The sequence below is a fragment of the Vicugna pacos genome, chromosome 19 (assembly GCF_048564905.1).
Source record: "Vicugna pacos chromosome 19, VicPac4, whole genome shotgun sequence".
NCBI classification, from domain to species: Eukaryota; Metazoa; Chordata; class Mammalia; order Artiodactyla; family Camelidae; genus Vicugna; species Vicugna pacos.
This window is the reverse complement of record NC_133005.1, coordinates 20,261,192-20,281,668: the sequence shown is the minus strand read 5'-3', so window position 1 is coordinate 20,281,668 and position 20,477 is coordinate 20,261,192. Positions and strand designations below refer to the sequence as shown.

Here is a 20,477-nt window from a genome sequence, read left to right as displayed (position 1 = left end):
ACACAGGTACTCCGCACGACCTCTAACCGTTTCCTCACTGCCACTTTGGCAGGGGGTCATCATTTCTGTGAGTCCCTTATTGCTTCAAAAAAATAATTCCCCAAAAGAAAGATTAAAAGGAAACTATTTCTTTAGGGAGATCAGAGAGGTCCTGCATGCCGCAATCAAGAGCAGATACACCTCTTACTATTTATTATTTGTTAAACTATATATGTTACAAAATATGAATACAGTTTAAACAAAAAATAATGAAGCTAATGCTCTAAGATGCCCACACAGGCCCTCTGGGGGTACGCTCAGAGACCCCACCAAGAATTGTGGAACCATATTTGGAGATGAAAGCTGCTGAATATCAATTGTCTGTAAGAGGGGGGAAAATGTGCGTTGTCAGACAATTTATCAGAAGCATTTTAAAACGTGAGCTTTGATAATGGTACCTCTTGTTCTGAGTCTCTGCTACTCTCAGTGTTCTTCTCAAGGATACATTTGGAAGGTTTGAACACAGAAAGCGGGTGGAGGACGCGAGGGTGGGTGGAGCCGGGGGAAGCCGCCTTCCCTGCCCCGACTCAGCACAGGAGGAACACCTCACCTCTGTGGTTTCGCACGGTTCTCTTCCACAGTCCCGGTAAATTCTAGATCAGAGACCAGGACTAAAGTGCAGAACACATACAGCTCATTTCTCCCAAGTCAAGCTTTTTAAACATATGAGCAAAATCAGTAAAGACAGAAAGAACACGTACTTATAGGCTGATGTCGACATTTCAAGTCCCAGCTCTCCTGAGCTTTCTTCAAGGGCGCACACAGCCACACAAGCAAAACGACTTCATTTCTTATGTGAAAACACTCAGGCCATGATGCAGTACGTTTTCTATCATTGCTGTCTTTTCTTATTTCATTAATAGTTTCAGAAATTAGATTCAATTGGGCGTGTTAGTGGATGGGGACACAGTGATTCAAATGCAAAATTGATTTAGGAAGCTTTTAATTGAATCTGTATGTGCCGGAACATTCTTGCTTATGTTTGTGAATTACGAGATCAAGTCACGGTGTCGCGAGTCTAGTTTTTCAATGTAGCCAAGGGTTGTCAAGTGCCTACTATGTTCAAGACCTTGTGAGAGGTTTCTGAATTATTCTTGACAGAGTCGTTTTAAATGGGAATAATCTCATCAACTGTTGATTTCTTGTCCCTTCTGAGCACTCAGTTTTTTAAAGGGAAGTTTATTGTAAAAGTGACATTAAAATTACAACAGATAGCTGAAACAAAACATTATCCACAATCCCAGCATCTGATTAAGTCAGTGTCCTATAACCTCCTGTTCCGTACCATTTCCATATATAAATGTACATATTTGCAGTGATAATGTAAATGAGATTTTATAATCTAAATTTTGGCTCAACTTCTCTGCTCTTTTCATTTTACTATGATTTGGGATTCTTACCTCCCCTTTTGCCTTCCCCAACCCACCCTCCTCCCTGCCTGAGATGTAGCCACACTTTCATTGTGCTCAGATAGATAAGCGAGAGCTTTTAGTTTGATTACTCCTTTAAAAAATACCATAACCATATACCTCACTTTTATTCCTCTGCAGTTTGCCTCTCTAACTTAACACGGCATCGTGACCCTCTCCCCAGTGCCACCACTAGCTAGTTAGCTAACTTGTCCTTTTCGAATGCTGCATAATACGCCATATCATGAAATAGACCTTGATTGATGTAATCATTTGTTGATGGACCTTCAGGTTGTCTCCAGTTTTTCGCCACTGCAAACAATAAACACCCTTGTACGTACAACCTTGCAATCCGTTACTATTATTGCTGTGGAGTAGATTTAAATGTGCAGAATTTCTGGAACAAAGTTGTATGTAACTTAAATTTTTCTATGCGTGACTAGAGTATGTCCCTACATAGCTGGAGCAATTCACTTTCCCACCCGCAGCGTGCAGCGCTGACTTTAGGACTTTCTGTGTCATTCAGGTATGAGTGACTGCCTTTTCTACAAAAGGTGCTTAAACATCTTCTCTACTTTACAGATGACACGCCAAAAGCTTCCCCCAAATTTCTGACCATAAAGACCATTTGAAAATCCTAAAACTGTTAGCAATTTCCCTCCTGTACCTGATACTTGGCCCAAAACATCCAGATGAGAAGCCTGGAAAGCAGGCAGGGTGTGTGCAGGCTTCCAGCTCAGAGGATGGGTTTGCACAACTCCACACTCCCCAACAGTCAGGGGAGGCATGGCGTGATGTTTGGTCTTGGCCTTTTTATTAATTTTTAGAAAAATAAGAAATGCAAGTATGTGCGTTCCAGCAACCGTGCTCTCTAGGTCATAAAAGTCCAGAGGAGCAGGAATCGAGCACACGGTTTACGTAGCCCACACTGCTCCTCCCCTCTGAGCTGTCTGGACAGACAATCAGCATCTCCCTGAAGCCCCTCCCACCCAAGCTGGCTTAGGATGTGACTGGCAAAATTCGGATACCCAACCCTCCGGTCTTAACGAGGTGTGTCCCAGGTAGTGGCCATGGGTTTGTCTTGAGCTGCCCACTCTCTGTGCCTCAAGACTTCTGATAACAGGTAACTGACCTTACTTTGCACCTTTGGTTTGGCTGCATCTTCTGTCTTTACCTTTTCTTCATGTCCTGTATGTGGCTGGTGAGGGATGCCCAAAGATGCCCACGTGTTGCTGTGTGGCAGATTCTGGAGTCTGCCGGGGTCTCAGCTCAAATGCTGACAGTGGGGCCGTGTGCCCACATGCAGGCAGTGACACGTGAGCAGACCTGGCAGGCGAGTAATCAAGAAGACGTTGGATGTAGCATCATGACAAGTTTCAGTCTCCCCAGTGGAAAGCCCAGACCCTGCTCGGGGAGGCGCAGACGTCTGAGGAGCCCAGCTCAGGCCAGCCGCTGCATGTCCCCTCTTTCTGCCCGAGGGCCGTGCATTCAGACCCAGCACAGGGCTCGTTCTTCTCTCATCCTCGCTGCTGGTAGGAGACCCAGCTTCAGTTGGGCACACAGCTTTCCCGGTGGAAAAGAAAGGAGCCAAACTCCCTTTCTACTGGGAACAACAGACCCCTGCAAAATGGGAATAAAGTGCTATGTCTTTGAGACGTGGCTAAACCCATTGCGGACCTTGGAAATTCTGCTCCAGAAAAACACTCAGCTGTGTCTCTTGGCAAATGGGAGCCTTTACCTGGGCCCATGGAAGTCTTCAGACTGAAATAGGAACTTCCAAAAGGAACCCCCTGGCAGCTGCACCCAGCCCAGAGCTGACCCCTTAGAAAAGCTTATCTTCCAACACCTAAGTGTCACTGCTTCTCCAAGATGCTTCCCACTAGCTGGTCTGAATTTCTTATCTCCATTCATCCACCCTGCCACCAGTCTTCCCTTGGAATTTCCAAATATTTGTGGGAAAACATTGCCTTTTAAACAATACGGATTGTTTTAACTCCAATAGGCTTGGCTTTACATTGAAGAAGGAAATTGACAAAAGGCCAGAAAGGAACTCAAGGAAGCTGGAAACAGGTCAGGGACAGAGGACCCAACACAGCTGGTCTCCCTGCATAGAGGGAGGTGGGCGAGGGTGGGAGGTTCGAGGAGGTGGGGGGGGGCAGTGGCTGGGAGCAGATCATTGCCAACTAAAAATTGTCACTTGCCATCTGCCTCTATGAGGATGAAGTCACTTGCCACTGCAGCCACTGAGCTTCAAGACACCCTGAGAGGAGTTCAGGATGGAGAGCAGGAAGGAGGAACCCTGTGCTCTGGGGGGAAATGACAGAACAGGCCTTCAGACAGTATAGTTAGATATTTTCAGGAGAAGATTTTATGAGCCCAAATTCTTGCATCTTCTCATAGCTAGGAAAGCACTAAAATCATGAATGGAGATGTCTGCTCCTCGTGACTAGCGGCAACCTCCTGCCAAAATGTCTGCTTGACTGCATGTACCCCCTTCACCAAAATCACATATATACTGACTTCCCCCAACATCTGTGGAGCGGTTCCTCAGCTACATGAGACACTGTCTCCCAGGCTGTAGTCCCCATTTCACCTCAAATAAAACTTAACTCGCAACTCTCACTTTGTTGGATACCACCTAATTTGAATCGACTTTTTGTTTTGGTTTTTTGGGGGGGTAATTAGGTCCATTTATTTTATTATTATTATTGTTGTTGTTGTTGTTGTTATTATTATTATTTTAATGGGGGTACTGAGGATTGAACCCAGGTCTTCATGCATGCTGAGCATGCACCCTACCATTTGAGCTATACCCTCCCCCTCAAATCAATTTTTGCTCAAATAAACTAAAAATGTTTAACATGCCTCAGTTTATCTTTTAACAATTGTCAACTGAAAAAGATGCACAATCTAGCAGATGGAAAGGAGCTGCAAAGATCTGTGCAAAATGGAAGACTTATAGACAGAAAGGAGTGATCAAAGAAAGTTACCAGCAAAAAGTGGATTGCTTGTGGCAAGGTCACCTTCCTTTAGGGGGTGTCTATCAGGCAGATATCTCACTAGTGCTGACCAGATAATTCCAGATGGACTGGTTTAAGATTCCACACCTAGGAGAGGTTGAAACTGTAAGTTAGGTATTAAGTCTTAATTTGGTGACACAGGCTTAGCACAGGTGACTCCATTTTGGGCCTGTTGCCTCTTTTGTATCAATATATTTGGTCATTCAGATGACCAGAATGTATTTCTCATATATATTTGGTCTTAATCCATGGTTCCTGGTTCACAGGTCCCCAAACCGTTGGAATTTCTTAAGCAATAAGAAAAGTAGGAGCATCTTTTGTTACAATATTTGTTTTCTTGTCCTCATTTCCTGAAATCACCTTAGAGCCCTAGCAGTGAAAGGAGAGTCTTGTTATTCATAACAAGTCTCTTTCAGCTACTACTGGGTTTATGTTAATGAGGTAACTTAGAAAGCACCTAAGGATAGAGGCTGGTTGCCAGGGGAACCAACCTTGAATTGAGGGTTGGAACCTTCACTCCCACCCCCTGATTTCTTGGGAGGGGAGAGAGGCCGGAGGTTGAATCAATTACCAATGGGCCAGTGATTCAGCCAATCTTCTCTATGTAATGAATCCTCCGTAAAATCCCCAAAGGATGGGTTTGGAGCTTCCCAGTTGGTGAACATGTGGAGATTTAGGGAGATTGATGCACTCAGAGAGGGCATGGAAGCTCCGTACCCTTTCCTATCCCTTGCCTTCTCTTCCATCTGGCTGCTCTTGAGTCATATCCTTTTGTAGTAAACTGGTAATCTCGTAAGTAATATGTATCTTTGAGTTCTGTGGGCTACTTAGGTAAATTAATCAAGTCCAAGGAGGGGGTTGTCGGAACCTCAGATCTATTACTGGTCAGTCAGAAGCATAGGTGACACCCTGGACTTGAGATTGGTTTCTGAAGTGGGAGTAGGGAGCAGGCAGTTTTGCAAGACTGAGCCCTATGAGATGGGTCTTATATTATCCCCATTAAACAGATGGAGAAGTGGAGGTGGGGCAGAGAGTAATCCAGGGCTCATAATAGCAGGATGAGGATTTGAACAGGCGCAGTCTGGCTCAGAAAGCATCAAAACACACGAGGGATTGGCAAAAGCTTTGTGTCTCAAACACTGAGGCCAGGGAATTCGTGACCAGCAGCCTCTCCAGTATGTGAGCCTCTCATAAGCCCCCAAGGTGCCCCTTCCCCTTTACCTTATGCCGCGTGATGCGGGGCTGACACACTAACCAAGTACGGGCACAAAGGTCACAGTGTCACTGTTTTAAAAAATTTTTTTTAATTCAATTTTTCAATTAAAGTGGGGGTTTCTAGTCTAGTCTTTTCCTGACCCTTCTTTGAAAACCGCAAGAGGTGGGGGAGTGGGCGTAGGACAGCGTCGGGACCACCAGAGGGCGCCAGACGTGAACACCCCGGAACGAGGCCTTCCGCAGTTTGCTTTTCGCATCATCATTAGCCATCAGATTCACCCAGTTTGAAAGACTGGCTCGTCTTTTTTAGCCCCAAATCCTTCTCAGAGCTAGAGTCTGGGATGAGGAGCCAGGGTGGTCAGCTAATACCCGGATGGGGCAATGACCGGGAAATCTTCATGGAGTCACGGAGCCAGAAGGTACCACCAGGGGGCGTCGCCCTCCTCCTCTGCCTGCACCTTTACCACCTCCTGGAGATAGGGGTGGGGTTTTTTGTGGGGTTTTTTTTTTTTTTTTTTTTTGCCAGGGGCGGGGGTGGGTGGGTAATTAGGTTTATTTATTTAGTTTAGTTTGGAGGTACGAAGGATTGAACCAGGGGATCTTGTGCATGCTATGCACTCTAACCACTGAGCTATATCCTCCCCCCGGAGATAGGTTTTTAAAGACCTTCTTTAATGATTTGGGGGAAAGTATCTGGCAGGACATTCTGCCTGAACAAACTCTAGCTCACACACTCATGCATCATCCGAACTTCTGAGGTTAACAAGAATGACTTGGCTTTTGAACTACTTTTGATCACCCTAACCTTGACTCTCCTAGGTGGCCTCTCAGGCTGGGCCGGTGGGGGTTGTGGAAGTGGCCAGGCAGAGCATGAAGCAGAGGAAAGAGCTGTGACAAGTTCATTCCCACAGAGGCCCAGAGGCTGAGAGTGTTACTTACCCAAGCTCTACCTGTATGTTGACTCCCTTTCCACTAAGGGGAGGGCGATGCCAAAGCCCGTAGGTTCCCTTGGGTAAGACTGCAGTATTAGACATCAGGGGCTATGTACTCAGACAAATAGAAAAGAGCAGTCGTTAATTCAGCGCAACAGAGAAGGATGCCTTGAACATGAGGAATACAGCAGTGAAGGAGACAGAGGAGATCTGTTTTTCTGGGAGCTTCCACTTTAGAGGAGGAGACAGACAGCCAACCAATCAACAAGACACTGTCCTGCAGAGCTGAGTGGAGTTGCTGAGACAAGGCAGTGTGATAACAAGGTTAGAAGGAAGGGCTGTATCTTGATTGGAGCATCGCTACATGTATATTTACATTTGTCATAACTCCCGAAGCTGTGCATTTGAGATAGGTGCATTTCACAGGCATGTAGATTTTACCTTGATAAAAAACTTCTGGAGGAACCCAAACCTAGACACTACTGTATATCATCTAGTGATAACATTAAAAACATGTGTTTAAGGCCCTTCATATACTTCAGCCTGAGCCAAATGGCCCTACTGGTCCTGACAGAAGCTCCAAATGGGTAGGAGGTAGAGCTTAGCTCTGGACAGGCCAAGATCTAGATCTGAACCCGGACAGGTCAGAGCCGACCCAAGCCATTGGTTTGAAGGTGCTAGAATGTGTAGTCAGTCTGGAAAGAATAACTGGTATGAAAAGGACCAGATGGGCCTCTGGGCAGCCATGTAGCCAGATGCCTACAAGACCTTCCTTGCAGAGAAGAGGCACTCCCCTGATCAGACCTCAGGAGAGAATGTTCTGCTGCCACCCCAGCTTCCAGGGCCCTGAGGCATCCAGGTGCCTAGCTGAGGGGGAAGGATTGTACCCTACTGGATAAGGGCCTGCACTTCACCCCCCACCGCTGGAATGGTGGGGATGTGGGTGCAACGATGGTGGCAATGGAATGAATTGTAACTTTACCCAGCAAAGAGGTGAGTCCTCTTCGGCCCTGGGGTTATCAGTAAGGTGTCTGCTCCATTGCCTGTTAGGGTTTAGGACTGCTGAGTCTGAGTCATTAATGTCAAGTTCATTAAAGTTGCTTGCATTAATGTCATTGAGACAGAGAAAGTAGGGCACATTAGAGCTAGGCCTCACTGAAACTATTTAAGGTTAATTAGGGTTGGGGATAATTTTGGATCAGTTAGAATTGTTTAGGGAATCTGGAATTTAAGTGTATTTAGGATTTCTTGGATCTTTTATGGCCGTTTGGGCTAAAGGAGTTTAGAGTTGTTTAAAGCGAATTTGAATTTTTAAGATGCTTTAGGGAGGTGTAAATTTTAAGATCTCAGAGTCGATGGTGGCCCTTGGGGTCATTTAGAGGTGTTTGAGTTAATTTAGGGTCACCTGGGATAACTTGGGGATTTTTAAGCATCATTTAAGAAAGCTGAGAATATTCAGTGTTGTTTAGGATTTAGGGTTTAGTTTTGTTTAAGATCTTTGAAGGTGTTTTAAAATATAGAGTAGTTTTAGTTCTCTTAGGATCCTTTGGGGCCACAGAGGCTTCTGTGGCTGCTAGCCAGCCTTGCTGTTCAAAGTGTGATGTGTGGATCAGTACCATCAAGAGTTTGATGGTGACGCAAGGTCTCAAGCCCCACCCCAGATCTACAGAATCAACATCTTAACAAGATTCCCCCAAGAATCTCTTTGCTAGGATGGTGCAGGGCCATTTCGGACCATTTCCAGTCCTTAGAGCTTTAGGATTGTTAGACACATAAGCCATTAAAATAATTGGATTTTTTAAAGTCCTTAGAATTAGGATCATTTTCTTCATTTAGGATATTTTATGTATTGAGTTAGATCATTTAGGAGTCAAAACATTGAAGATGTGTTAGAGATTTCCATGGTTTAGCGTCTAGATTACTTAGTGGTTTTTAAGGATGTTCCGTATCGTTTGGCATTATTTAAAGTCACTGAAGATCATTTAGGGCTTAAAGTCATTTTAATTAATTTATGCCTCTTCAGGATCTTTAAATTGTTTGAAGTCTTAGGCCATTTCAGGGAGTTTAGGATCACAAAGGGTTTACAGTCACTTGCAGTAGTTTATGGCCCATTTGCTGTGATTTGTGGCCATTCAATAGTTTGGGATGATCTAAAGTCATTTTAGGGGGGTTATAGGGATTACAATTGTTAAAAAGAATTTGGGTCAAGACCTTGAGGTTCTTAGCCTTGGTGGTCTTGGTGTTTTGAGGTATTGGTGTTTAGGGTACACCTGGATATTCATTTATTCATTGCACAAGCTCTTGCTGCCTTTAAAATCTTCTCTTTATCTTCAGTTTTTGCCATTTTAATTATGTCTTGATGTAGGTCTGGTTGGATTCATCTCGTTTGGAACCCTCTGTGCTTCCTGTAGCTGGATATCTGTTTCCTTCTTTAGGTTTGGGAAGTTTTCCGTCACAATTTTGTCAAATAAGTTTTCAGTCCCTGTTTCTCTTTCTTCTTCTGGGACCCCTATTATGCATAGATCGGCAAGCTTTGTATTATCCCATAGGTCCCTTACATTGCTTTTATTTACTAATTTTTTTCATTTGGTTTTCTGTCTGCTGCTCTGATTGGGTGATTTCCATTATTCTATCTTCAAAATCACTTATTTGTTCTTCTGCAATGTTTAGTCTGCTATTTATTGCCTTTAGCTTGTCTTTCAACTCAGCAGCTGAATTTTCTGATTTTAATTGGCTCCTCTTTATAGTTTCTAGTTCCTTTCTACATGATCTGCATTTCTATCAATAGTCTCTCTTAATTCCTTCCGTGCTCTTATCATCTCCTTTTTGAACTCGATATTTGGTAGACCCTAAAGGTCTATTTTATTGTTTGTTCTTTCAGGAGATTTCTCTTGTTCTTTTAATTGGAAGTGGTTCCTCTGCTTCTCCATTTTACTTATTCTCTAGCCCTATGAATTTCAGAGTAACTGTTGTCTACTGTGGTCTTGAGGGGCTGGTTTTATGTGGGAGCATCCCTGTGTAGCCTGTGCACATCTAATATTTTTGTTGCAAGGGCTGTTTTTAATAATTCAAAAGTCCACAAACGATAAAACCTGGAGAGGGTGTGGAGAAAAGGAACCCTCCTACACTGTTGGTGGGGATGTAATTTGGTGTAACCATTATGGAAACAGTATTAAGATTCCTTAAACAATGAAAAATAAGCTTATGATCCAGAAATCCCACTCCTGGGCATGTATCTGGCTGAAACCTAACTTTAAAAGATACGTGGACCCCAATGTTCACAGCAGCACTATTTACAGTAGCCAAGACATGGAAGCAACCTAAATGTCCATAGATAGATGACTGGATAAAGAAGTCATGGTATATACATAGAATGGAAAACTACTTGGCCATAAAAAAAAGAATAAAATAATGCCATTTGCAGCAACATGGATGGACCTGGAGATTATCATACTAAGTGAGGTAAGCCAGAAAGAGAAAGAAAAATACCAAGTGATAGCACTTGTATGTAGAATCTAAAAAAATGAGACAAATGAACTTACTTACAAAACAGAAACAGACTCACAGACATAGAAAACAAACTTATGGTTACCTGAGGGAAAGGGAAAGAAAGGTGGAGGGATAGGCTGGGAGTTTGGTATTTTCAGATACTAACTACTATATAGAAAATAGATAAACGAGGAACTACTGTATAGCATAGGGAACTATTTTCAATATCTTGTAACTGCCTGTAGTAAAAAAAATATGAAAAGGAAATATATATATATTTTTATATATACAACTAAATCACTATGTTGTGTACCAAAAATTAATGCAACATTGTAAATCAATTATACTTCTATAAAAAAAAAGTAAATGTGAAAGAAAAGATCTGCCAGAGTTCAGTAGATAGTCTGTGAGAATTGTTCCACATGTAGAAGTATTTTTTCATGTATTTGTAGGAGGAAGTGAATTTAGCGTCCTTCTATTCTGCCATCTTCAAGACCCTCCCAACTTACGGCTTTTCTTAAAAATCTCACATATTGAAATTGTGATAAGCTGCTTTTTGGCCAATACATAGAGTGACCATATTTATCATCCACACTGGGAATTTTTAGAGCAAAAGGGTGGTATTGATAATTACACTAGAGCAACAGACATAATAAATTAGAATTGTCCTGAGCAAGCCAAGACATACAGCACCTACCAATGAGCCCATAGTTTTAAAACGTCTCAAGTTAACTTATGTACTTATACAGTATATATTTATAGCTCATTATTTATATGAAGCTAATTTACATACTTACATAATCATATGCTTAACAAATAATTTTTATTTTGCTTGGTTTTAAAATGAAAAGAGCAATGTCAGTTTTATCCTAGTTGAGTTTTCAGGAGGTTTGCTTGCATCTAAACATTCCAACAAAAACTTACTTCAGTGAATCAAAACTTCACAGTATAGCATTGTGCTCACAGCAAACTCCACTCAGTAATAGAGCCATTACCTAAAATAGATACCACCAAATTATTTCAGAAAATCTGTTTTCATAAAGTTAACAAAAACTTCCAACTCCTTTGGCAGAAGGCTATTAGTATTTGCTGGGTGACTTTAAGGCACTCTTAACTTACATAAAGCTTACTGCCTGATTTGGGGTCTTGAGACCATTTATCTTTTATTTTTTTGTTGCCTAATCCACATATTATACAGTACAAAAAAGTCACTGCCTTCGAGTGTTCACTGTCTGTTCATCTGTTTCATTCAGTTAATTTAGCAGCTAAAGAGCTACTACTTGGAGTGAAAACTAAATGTAGGAAATCAAAACCATGCTTGAAGGGAACAGTGATTTATCCAAATTTTTTTCTCCCTCTTTAAATTTATGTGAGCACTGTTTGGCAGCATTGCTGAAAAAAAAAAAAAAAACCTTGTCTTGGTTGCTACATTTATCTAGAGACCAAATTATGTTGGTCATTCTTTAAGTTCCAGGGACAGATGTCCTAGAAAGACAACAGTCAATCACATATTTAAATGCTATGAACCAACTACATAACTTCCCTGTGTTAGAGTTCTCCAGAAAAACAGAACCAATCAGATGGATATATATAGAGAGAAAGTGATTTACTTTAAGGAATTGGCTCACGCAATTGTGGGAGCTGGCAAGTCCAAAATCTGCAGGCTAGGCTGGCAATCTGGAGGCCCAGAGAAGAGCCAGTGTTATAACTGAAGTCCAAAGGCAGACTGGCAGCAGAACTCCCTCTCCCTCAGGGGAGTCAGTATTTTTCTGTTAAGGCCTTCAGCTGATTGGATGAGGCCCACCCACATTATGGAGGGTAATCTGCTTTTACTGAAAGTCTGTTGATTTAAATGTTAATCTCATCTAAAAACACCATCACAGTAACACCTATACTAGTGTTTGACCAAATATCTGGGTACCATGACCTAGCCAATATAAAATTAATAATCACACTTTCCATGCACCATAGGGTGGTGGAACTTAGGCCCTAGTCTGAAGGTTTTAGGCTTGGCATCCCCTGGGGGCTGTCTCCAACAGAGGCAACCCCAGGTCCCCAAACCCTGACAGAGGCTTGGCCTTTTTACAGATGAGAAAACCAAATCCTAGAAGAAGGAGTTCATTGAATTGGGCCCAACAAGCCAAGGATATTCAGGACAAAAATCCAGCCTCACTGAACAGCTGCCCCCAGCTGTTAATATAATTCTTGGCTCCACCAGGGCCTGAATGCAAGATTTATAGGGGATGTTCTTGTTTCACTCCCTATCTGGAACATTAGAACCAAGTCTGAGCCCATTCAAACCATAAACTCTGAGGGAAGAAAATCAACGTGTCTCCTTCACATTTCCACCCCTAACCCTCCCATAACACAGCACACACACACACACAGAGACCCGTCCACGGGGAACTTCTCTTTGAAAAGTGCTTTATTCAACAAGATCTAAGTCAGGTGCTTTAAAACATATCAAAATGTTACAGAAATTCACAGCTCCCTATTGAGGACTTGTCAAGTTACATTAAGATACCTAAACACATCAGCTTACAAATTCAGAACCAAACATGGAACCAGGTCATGTACCATTGCTTGAAAGGCAAGTGATGAGTAAGAAAAAAAAGAAAAAGAACTTCACAGAGCTAAAACAAGGCGGGAAACGCTTAAGAAACACTAGCAGTAAACCACCAGAAACCATCAGCCTGGGAAACAGGTGTGCGATCTGCCAGGAAATTCCACAGGTAAACTGAGGCTTTCCCTTCACAGTCTGTCCATGTCTGGTGCTTGGGTAAAACTCAGGAAGCGCTGTAACCTCCAGGGACAGGGTAAATATTGTCAATTGTGTCTGAAGGAAGGGGTGCCACATTTGGTTCTATTTTTATCTCTCTAGGAGATCATCTCTCATCTCATCTACCTCCAACAGGAAGACTTCGTGTAAGACAATTTAAGTAGAGACTTGACAGTGTGCACTGCCTCAGGGTGCTCAAGGTCTCCCCTCTCTCCTCCTTCAGTCCTCACATCAGGATGTGGTCACTATGAGACACTGGAATTCCTTTGTTCATATAGAAATTTCTCTCTTGGGTATTTATCTGTGGTACCATGTTCTCCATGCTACAGAGCTCTGAAATAGTTTGGTTTTTTGTTTATTTGTTCGAAAGAGAGCTTCTCTTTTCTTACGGGAGCTTCCTGCCCTTCTGTGGTCCATTTCTCCTTCCATCCTCCTCACACCAAAACAGTAACAGCCCAACACTGAAGACAAGAATTCTTGCCAAGACATTTTTGTGCTGCGGGAGAACGGGTTTTTGTTTTGTCATTACTGCCCAAAGTCTTATCTGCAAGGAATATAAACGTCTTTATCTGGAGATCTCTGGAGAGAGTATTGTTTTTGTTCTGATAGAGAGGAGACAAGCATGAAAACATTTCTCCTTGAAGTCTCAGAACAAAACCTCAACCTCAGGGCTCAGCCATTGTCACCGGGATGGGTGGCTAATCTGAGATCCTCTTGCTTCAACCTCAACTCAAAGTCCACAAGACTGGAGACCAGTGTGCACATTCCTCACCAGTTTGCACAGGCAAGCCTATTGTTTGTGCTTTTCAGTTGCTCCCCAAGGTAACCACTCCCCCTCTCAACAATTTAACTCATCACCTTCCCACTAATGCGATGACCAAGAATGTGACCTTGTGCTTAATTTCATCACCTGGGGGACCAGACACCCTTCCCAACCAGATGAACTTAGGTTTTTCCTTCATTTGATCAGCTTGTAACATAAGCCCCTGGAAAAAGAAAGCCAGATGTGGCCATGCTGCTTTTCACAAGTGAGGAAGAAACCTACAAACTGGCCTTTTGTTCTTCGCACGATTTCAGGTTCATTGCACGCAATTACATAAACCCATACAAAATCAGTCCAGGAGTTCAAAGCTGCAAGGCCATCTGATACCAGTGAGAAAATCTGGCTCCACATCACAGCGGAGTGTCTCTATTTCAGCTGCTGCTCTTTCAAAGCACCTTTCCAAAATCCCTGGTTGGGTTATTTGTATGTGAGAAAAGATCTCTAGACAGGGCGAGCCAAAATGGAAAAGCGCGGCCTGCATTAGGTGGAATGTTTTGTGTAAGATATGATTTCCTCTCAGTCCCAGTCCCCCATCTTTAAAGAGCCAAGTCTACCTCAATATCACTTTCTCAGGAAGTGATCAGGCAGGCCCGACGTTCTGCAGCGTTTCGTATTGAACACTCTCACAGTGCTAGTTAGTGCAAATTAAAGAGAACTTTGATAACCCAAAATAGCTGTCCAATAAGTTAGTCATTAGTAACTTGCTTTGTGGAAATTTTTCTCCCTAGCCACCCAAGGAGGATTACTGGGGCCAAAAAAGGGCTTTGAACATTCAAAATTAAAGTAACCAGAAGAAACGTTTTCCGAGCCATTTCGCAAATGCAAAACTCAGGAAGTATGTTTGCATTCACAAAACTGCTCTTTCCCATCTCTAACAAAGAAAGCCTCTCCCCAGGCCCCCATTTTTTTTTTTTTGTTTTGTTTTCTTTTTCTGTGCATTTCGCAGAAGCCCACTGAAGTGTATGATTGAGACCAGGGCCCTGCAGATTCCTGGCCATGCCCACAGGCTGGCAGAGCTCCCCACAGTGGAAGTAAGCTTGCTAAGGGACCCCTGGCAAAATGCCAGGCACAGCTGGGAGCCATGTAGAGAGGCCACGGAAGCCACAGGGGCAGGTAGGGGGCAAGGGTGCCTGAGGCGGCATCAGCTCTGCTGCAGAGGCCCGCCTTCCCTGCAGGCCCAGATCAGTGACTCTTCTTTCCTAGCCGCCCAGCATTCCAAACCTTCTTTGGAGAGGAAGTGGAGAAGAGGGGGAGCTCCCCTGTCCCAGCAAGGCTCAGACACCTGCTGTGAGGAGCTCCTGGTCCTGCTGGGTTGACCTCCACAGCCAGGCACGCTGCTCAAGCATCTGTCCATCCTTCTTCAAATGGTCTCAGCTTCCCTGGAGCTGGGCCACTGGCCATCTTCCAGTGGGGGCCACAGGGGAGTGCCTTTTTCTGCCCTTCCCCCTCCACTGGGGTCTGCTCTAAAGATCACCCAGGTGGCTGCTCAGAGGAGCTGAGAGAGAAGCTCCATCCACACTACATGCTTTCACAGGGCAGCCCAGAGGGCACCCCTGAGCCCCACACTTGGCCAGCAGCAGGATGAGCCTTCACTCTTGGAGACCATCTCCACACACATGTGAGGGCAACGTGCAAGAATCCAGTGGTTGCAAAGTATAAAGCCTCGACTTCAAACACAAGGCCTCAACTCCAAGTGCATGAAGACCCCTTGCTGATGTAAAAATGGGCTGGGCTTACAGGCACCTGTTGTTTCTGCAAGGAGCCTCCACATTTCACTACGTAGGGAGACCCCCCAGCCACACACGGCCAGGCCCTGGCCTCGCTAGCCCATCAGCGCCACCTTCAAACCAGTGAGGCCTGTTTCATAAGACACTTCTTTCGACTCAAGGAGGTGCCAAAGAGTTGGGGTCAGCAGCGTGCTGAGAGAAATGTCAGGCTGCCCTCCTGCCTCCTAGAGGTGGCTCAGGAGGCAAGAATGGAGATAAAATCCATTCTTTCCTGGCACCTACATAGATCATCACATAGGTCTTTGTTATTTAAAACAATCAAAGTTTCCAGTGTAAAAACTTGCGGGCTTATTGCATCTACCCCACTGATGGTTTGTCTTCTTCTTTCTACCAGACCTGCCCCGAGGGTCTGGTGCCTTAGTTTGTTAATTTGCAGATCCTTCAAGGCATACAGGGAGAATCTATTAACGTATAAATACCCTAAATGGTGAGATTGCTAACCCCCCTGCCCCTTCTAACATAGGCAGACTTGTGTGGCTGCTCCCTGGTACTTGAGGGGAGAAATCTTTTCTTCAACCTAAAAGCTCTCCGATCGGTGACTCCTCTGATTTTCCTGCCCACGGGCGTCACGTCTGCCAGCCCCACACACAGCACTTGTGCTGGTTGCTTGGAATTTAATTGCATGTGAATATATCAGGTAGGCATGCGAATGTGCGTGTACACACACGTGTACACACACACACACACACACACATTTCGGGTTCTCCTTGTAACAAAAATCGGAAGTCCTTTTGAGTGAGGAATCAGAGGATGGGGAGTTGTCTGCCGGCTTCTCCTTCCTCCTCCAGGCAGCAGATGGCGGGTTGGGAGCCGGAAAGCTTTGCATGTAAACGTTTCCATGGAAGGCACGCAGCTTCCTGTGGGTCTTCTCAGGTCAACGGCCCCGACAGTGCCTGGATCCCCTCCTTCCTGTGGCTCAGATTGTGGCTGGGCTCTCGGCTATCTCCTCCAGCCTCTGCCGAATCATTAGCCGGAGCACGGTGTACCTGGGGACAGAATGGCTGCAGCAGAGAGCAGAAAGCAACACACCCCTCCTCGTGACCCTCCCTGTCACTTGGGTCACAGTGTGAGCTGACAGTCCCACCCCTTTGCTTCTCTCACTGGCCCACGTTTGAACCCCTCTGTTCCTTGCGTTCATTCCTGCTACCGGATGAGGCGGACTGAGGGGGCTCACTCCAAACTAGATTATGTTACTGTGATTAGAAAGTCTGGCAAAGAAGAATGAGAAGGTGAAGTGACAGCAGTAATAAGGATTCCTCTAGTCGACTGCTTACCATGCCCAAGGCACCTCAGGTGCAGTGTCATGTCATCCTCCCCTAGGCTCGATCGTACGAAGTTGCCATGGTTTTTACCATTTTGGGGGGAGCCTACAAACATGGCAGTTTCACATGGTTCAACCATATCAGCCCCTGCATTTCACCTAAGAGGCCATCGCAACCACCAGGCATGGAGGCCCCTGGCTTGTTGGTGAGTGTGGCTTTCCCACCCCTTCCCTGCATCAACGGCAATTCGGATACTGGAGCGGGGCGCTGTTATGCAGGGCTAGAGTGCATCTGAGGTGCACAGCAAGAGCTATTTCTAAAGTTCGGCACATTGTAAGTGTTCAGTAAGTGACAACTGTGGTCACCCTTGTTATTAGCATCAGCACAGCAGATGTAGCCTTGGCTTTATTCTCTAGCAGCAAAAATCAGTCAATTGTTCTGCCACATCTGTGAAACGCCATCTACTTTATGACTAAACATGGCCAAAAAAAAAAAAGAATCATAAAATCCTCCCCAGAGATATGTTTTACTACTGGACTTTTCAACTGAAATGCAATTTTCAGAAGAGAAATGTTCTAAAGGGAGGAAGGATGCGAGCAAGGGGGGTTAGAGGCAGGCTGCTCTGAAGACAACCTTCCTGAAATCCTTGGAACGTTTTTATGTTCCACATCGAAGTGAGAAGTTAAATGAGAAGCAGAAAGGCCAAAACACTGACGTTTCATGTCCCCACCTGAGATCTGCAGTTGTGAATGGGACGCCGCCTTGAGCCAGGTCCATGACACCCAGGCCCAGGCAGCAGTGAGGCATAGCCCCTGAGAGGCTCCTCGCACTGAGGCCTCCGGAGAAACCCAGCCAGCCCAGGGGCTCTGCTCACTTGCGCATCAGCTTCTTTACTTCCCGATCTTCTTCTTCTTGGAGCTTCTGGATGAAGCTTTTAAGGACAGGCATCTCAAACTTTATATACTGAGCCACCTGAGGAGGAAAAAGTAAGTCTGGGGTGCGTGACCCCTCCCAGCCTTATTCCCGTTCCTTGTGGCATCTCTCTCGCATAAAGCACAAAGCCTGGGGACATCTACTTCTGCATTAACCCAGGATTGCCTTAAAGGTAGGATCCAAGCCTCATTCTTCTCAAGGCTGGTACAGCGTCTGTGATGAAGATCGCCTCATTTACACAATACATATCCCATAACATCTCACATTTCATCTTGTGTATCCAATCCGTGAGAGATGATGTCAAACATAGAAAAGCATTTTCTTTTGACTCAGGCTTGCAGAGAAGACCTGAACCCACAATATTCAATAAACCTCTCTGTTTTCTCCTATGAAAATTTAAAGAAATGGAATGATGATTCGTGCCTCAAGTCTCAAACAGGCATCCAAATGTGAACTTCCTCCCACAAGGCTCTAAGTGGGGGAGTGGCTCCCAGATGAGATGACATTAAACTCTCACTCTTCCTCCCTCACCAGAACCCTCACCCTGTTCTATCAACTCTCCTTCATGGGAGAAGCACATTTCTCTATCCTGTTAATGCTGGGTGAGGCTATATGACTTGCTTTGGCTAATGAAATATGCGTGTAGATGTGTGGTTATACATCAAATCCAAGTGAAGGTTTCAAATGAGCTTACCTGGTTTCTTGCATCCAGCCATCTGCCCTGAGAAGCATACCCCAGGCAGCCACTGCCCCTTAACCCTAGGTCTCTGAATAAGACATGCAGTGTAGACCTGAAGTCAACCCACAACCTAGAGCAGAACCACTGCTACCAGCCTGCAGAATTCTGAGCAAGAAAGTAAATGTTTGCCATTGTAAGTGACTAAAACTTGGGAATGTTTGTTACTGTAGCAAAAGCTGACTAATACATACAATAAGGTAAAAATCACTACTAACTTCTTAAAGTTGCTTAGAAAAGGTTTGCAGAAACTTCTCAGCTCTCTTACCCCAGAAAGGCTTAAGAAATGTATTCTTCCTATGGAGATCATTTTGTGCCTGAGCATTCTTCCAATAACTGCCACAAGGCACACCCTCAACCTAGCCTCTGCATTCGTTCTCCTGTCCCCACAGTCATTACCACTTCAAGAAAACGTGGTATTGAAGAATGGCAACAAAATGGGGCATGGTCTTTGGCCAAAAAGCCAGGCTATACCTCAGTTGCAGGTAACCCAACCAAATCCCCACCCTCCTGGGACAGACCACCTGACTGAAAGGGGACTCACGTCATAGGTGACCTCCTCCACCTGGTCCTTCTCCATTAGGAACACTTTGGAGACCTGCTCACATGGGCCCTGGAGGATCCGGGCGATCAAGGGGTAATCCGTGTTCTTCAGCTTCTGTTTCTCTGGAACCACACACAACCAGGAGCAGCCCTGAGTTTGGCCTGAGGCCCTTCTCACCATAAGTAGTTATCAGCTCAGGGGCCCAAATGGACCAGGCACCTTAGGAGATGCGGTCATACAAGTCAGGAGGCTGATTTGTAAATAAACAATTTAACAGGTATTGTTCAAAGCAACTGCTACCGCTCCCCTACCCCTGAGCAATATTTCCATGTCTCAAACCCACTGGAAGTCCCTGCATAGGAGGAACTGGTTTCCTCTTGACAAAATCCAGTACTTTCTGTAATAGGCAGTTAGGTTTTAGGGGTTCTTTCCCGACCACATATGTCATTCCCCAGTGGACTCATCCAGCAAGCCCACCAGTCTCAGAGGCAAACAACAAGTTTCCAAAACCCAAACAGCAAGCAGATGAAGCACAGATTTTTTTAACTTACTATTTTGAGTTAATTAAACGTTTAAAGTACACTGTGTTCTTTAGACTTACCACCGCTGGTATGGACCACGTACAAAGCAAACTCCTCCGCCGAATTCTCAATCTGAATCAGGAAAGAGCAAAAGACACTTGCTGAAAGTGTGTATTTACACATCCTGACTTTGTGCCATTTCTTCTTCTTTAACTCTGCAAAGCTAAATAAATGATAGGCTCTTTTGAAGGGAGGGCTATTTATTTACAGCTCTTAGAAGTGATGAGAAGATGGGGCAGGCAGGTAACTTCATTAGTAATGACAGGTGCTAAGAGCTAACAGTGAGTGCATCGTGCCAGGCACGGTTCTACACACTCTACGTTTTGACTCATCAAATACTCAGGACAACCCAGTACCAGGGTCCCATCCACCTTGTTCAGAGCTGAGGAAGCAGAAGCACAGGAAGGTTAAGTCACTTGCCCAGCTCACCCAACCAGCAGGTGACAGGTGGAGATTCGAACCCAGCGCCGATGCCCTATCACTGAAACACAGGCTTCTATTAAAAATAAGAATGTCTGTTTCCAAAAGACTTAGAAGGGGGTTGTGGAAAGCATACAGAGTAACAGGACTTTAAAAACACTCACGCACTGGGGGAGAATATAGCTCAGTGGTAGTGTGCATGCTTACTTAGCATGCACGAGGTCCTGGGTTTGAGTCCCAGTACATCCATTAAAAAAAATTAATAAAAATAAACCTAACTGCCCACTCACCAAATGCAAAAAAAAAAAAAAAAAGACACTCATGCAATATAATTTTCATGTCTATTGAAGGCTCATTTTTTAAGTAGGTTCCCCATCTGTGTCCCAGAAGTCAGTCTGTACGTGGAGCCCAGAACCAGTCATCAAGCCCTGGGTCCTTCTCTAGTGGCCCAGGAAGCACCTGAGGGCTGATGCGTCTCCGACTTCGGTGGCACCAGAATCCCTGTAAG

General features: G+C 44.6%; 1 protein-coding gene across 2 annotated transcripts in view; it reads right to left on the bottom strand.

Annotated features, from left to right (window-relative positions):
• Window positions 1-12,511: 12,511 nt before the first annotated feature.
• The window catches only part of RASSF2 (Ras association domain family member 2), a 39,392-nt gene continuing 31,426 nt past the window's right edge, over window positions 12,512-20,477 (bottom strand). For both annotated transcript variants that reach the window (XM_072943849.1, XM_072943850.1), the window contains exons 8-11: window positions 19,570-19,621; window positions 18,969-19,090; window positions 17,630-17,727; window positions 12,512-16,479 (exon numbers count right to left, since the gene is read on the bottom strand). In XM_072943849.1, the coding sequence (XP_072799950.1) occupies window positions 16,410-16,479; window positions 17,630-17,727; window positions 18,969-19,090; window positions 19,570-19,621 (342 nt within the window). In that variant the 3' untranslated portion in view covers window positions 12,512-16,409. The remainder of the gene's footprint in view (window positions 16,480-17,629; window positions 17,728-18,968; window positions 19,091-19,569; window positions 19,622-20,477) is intronic.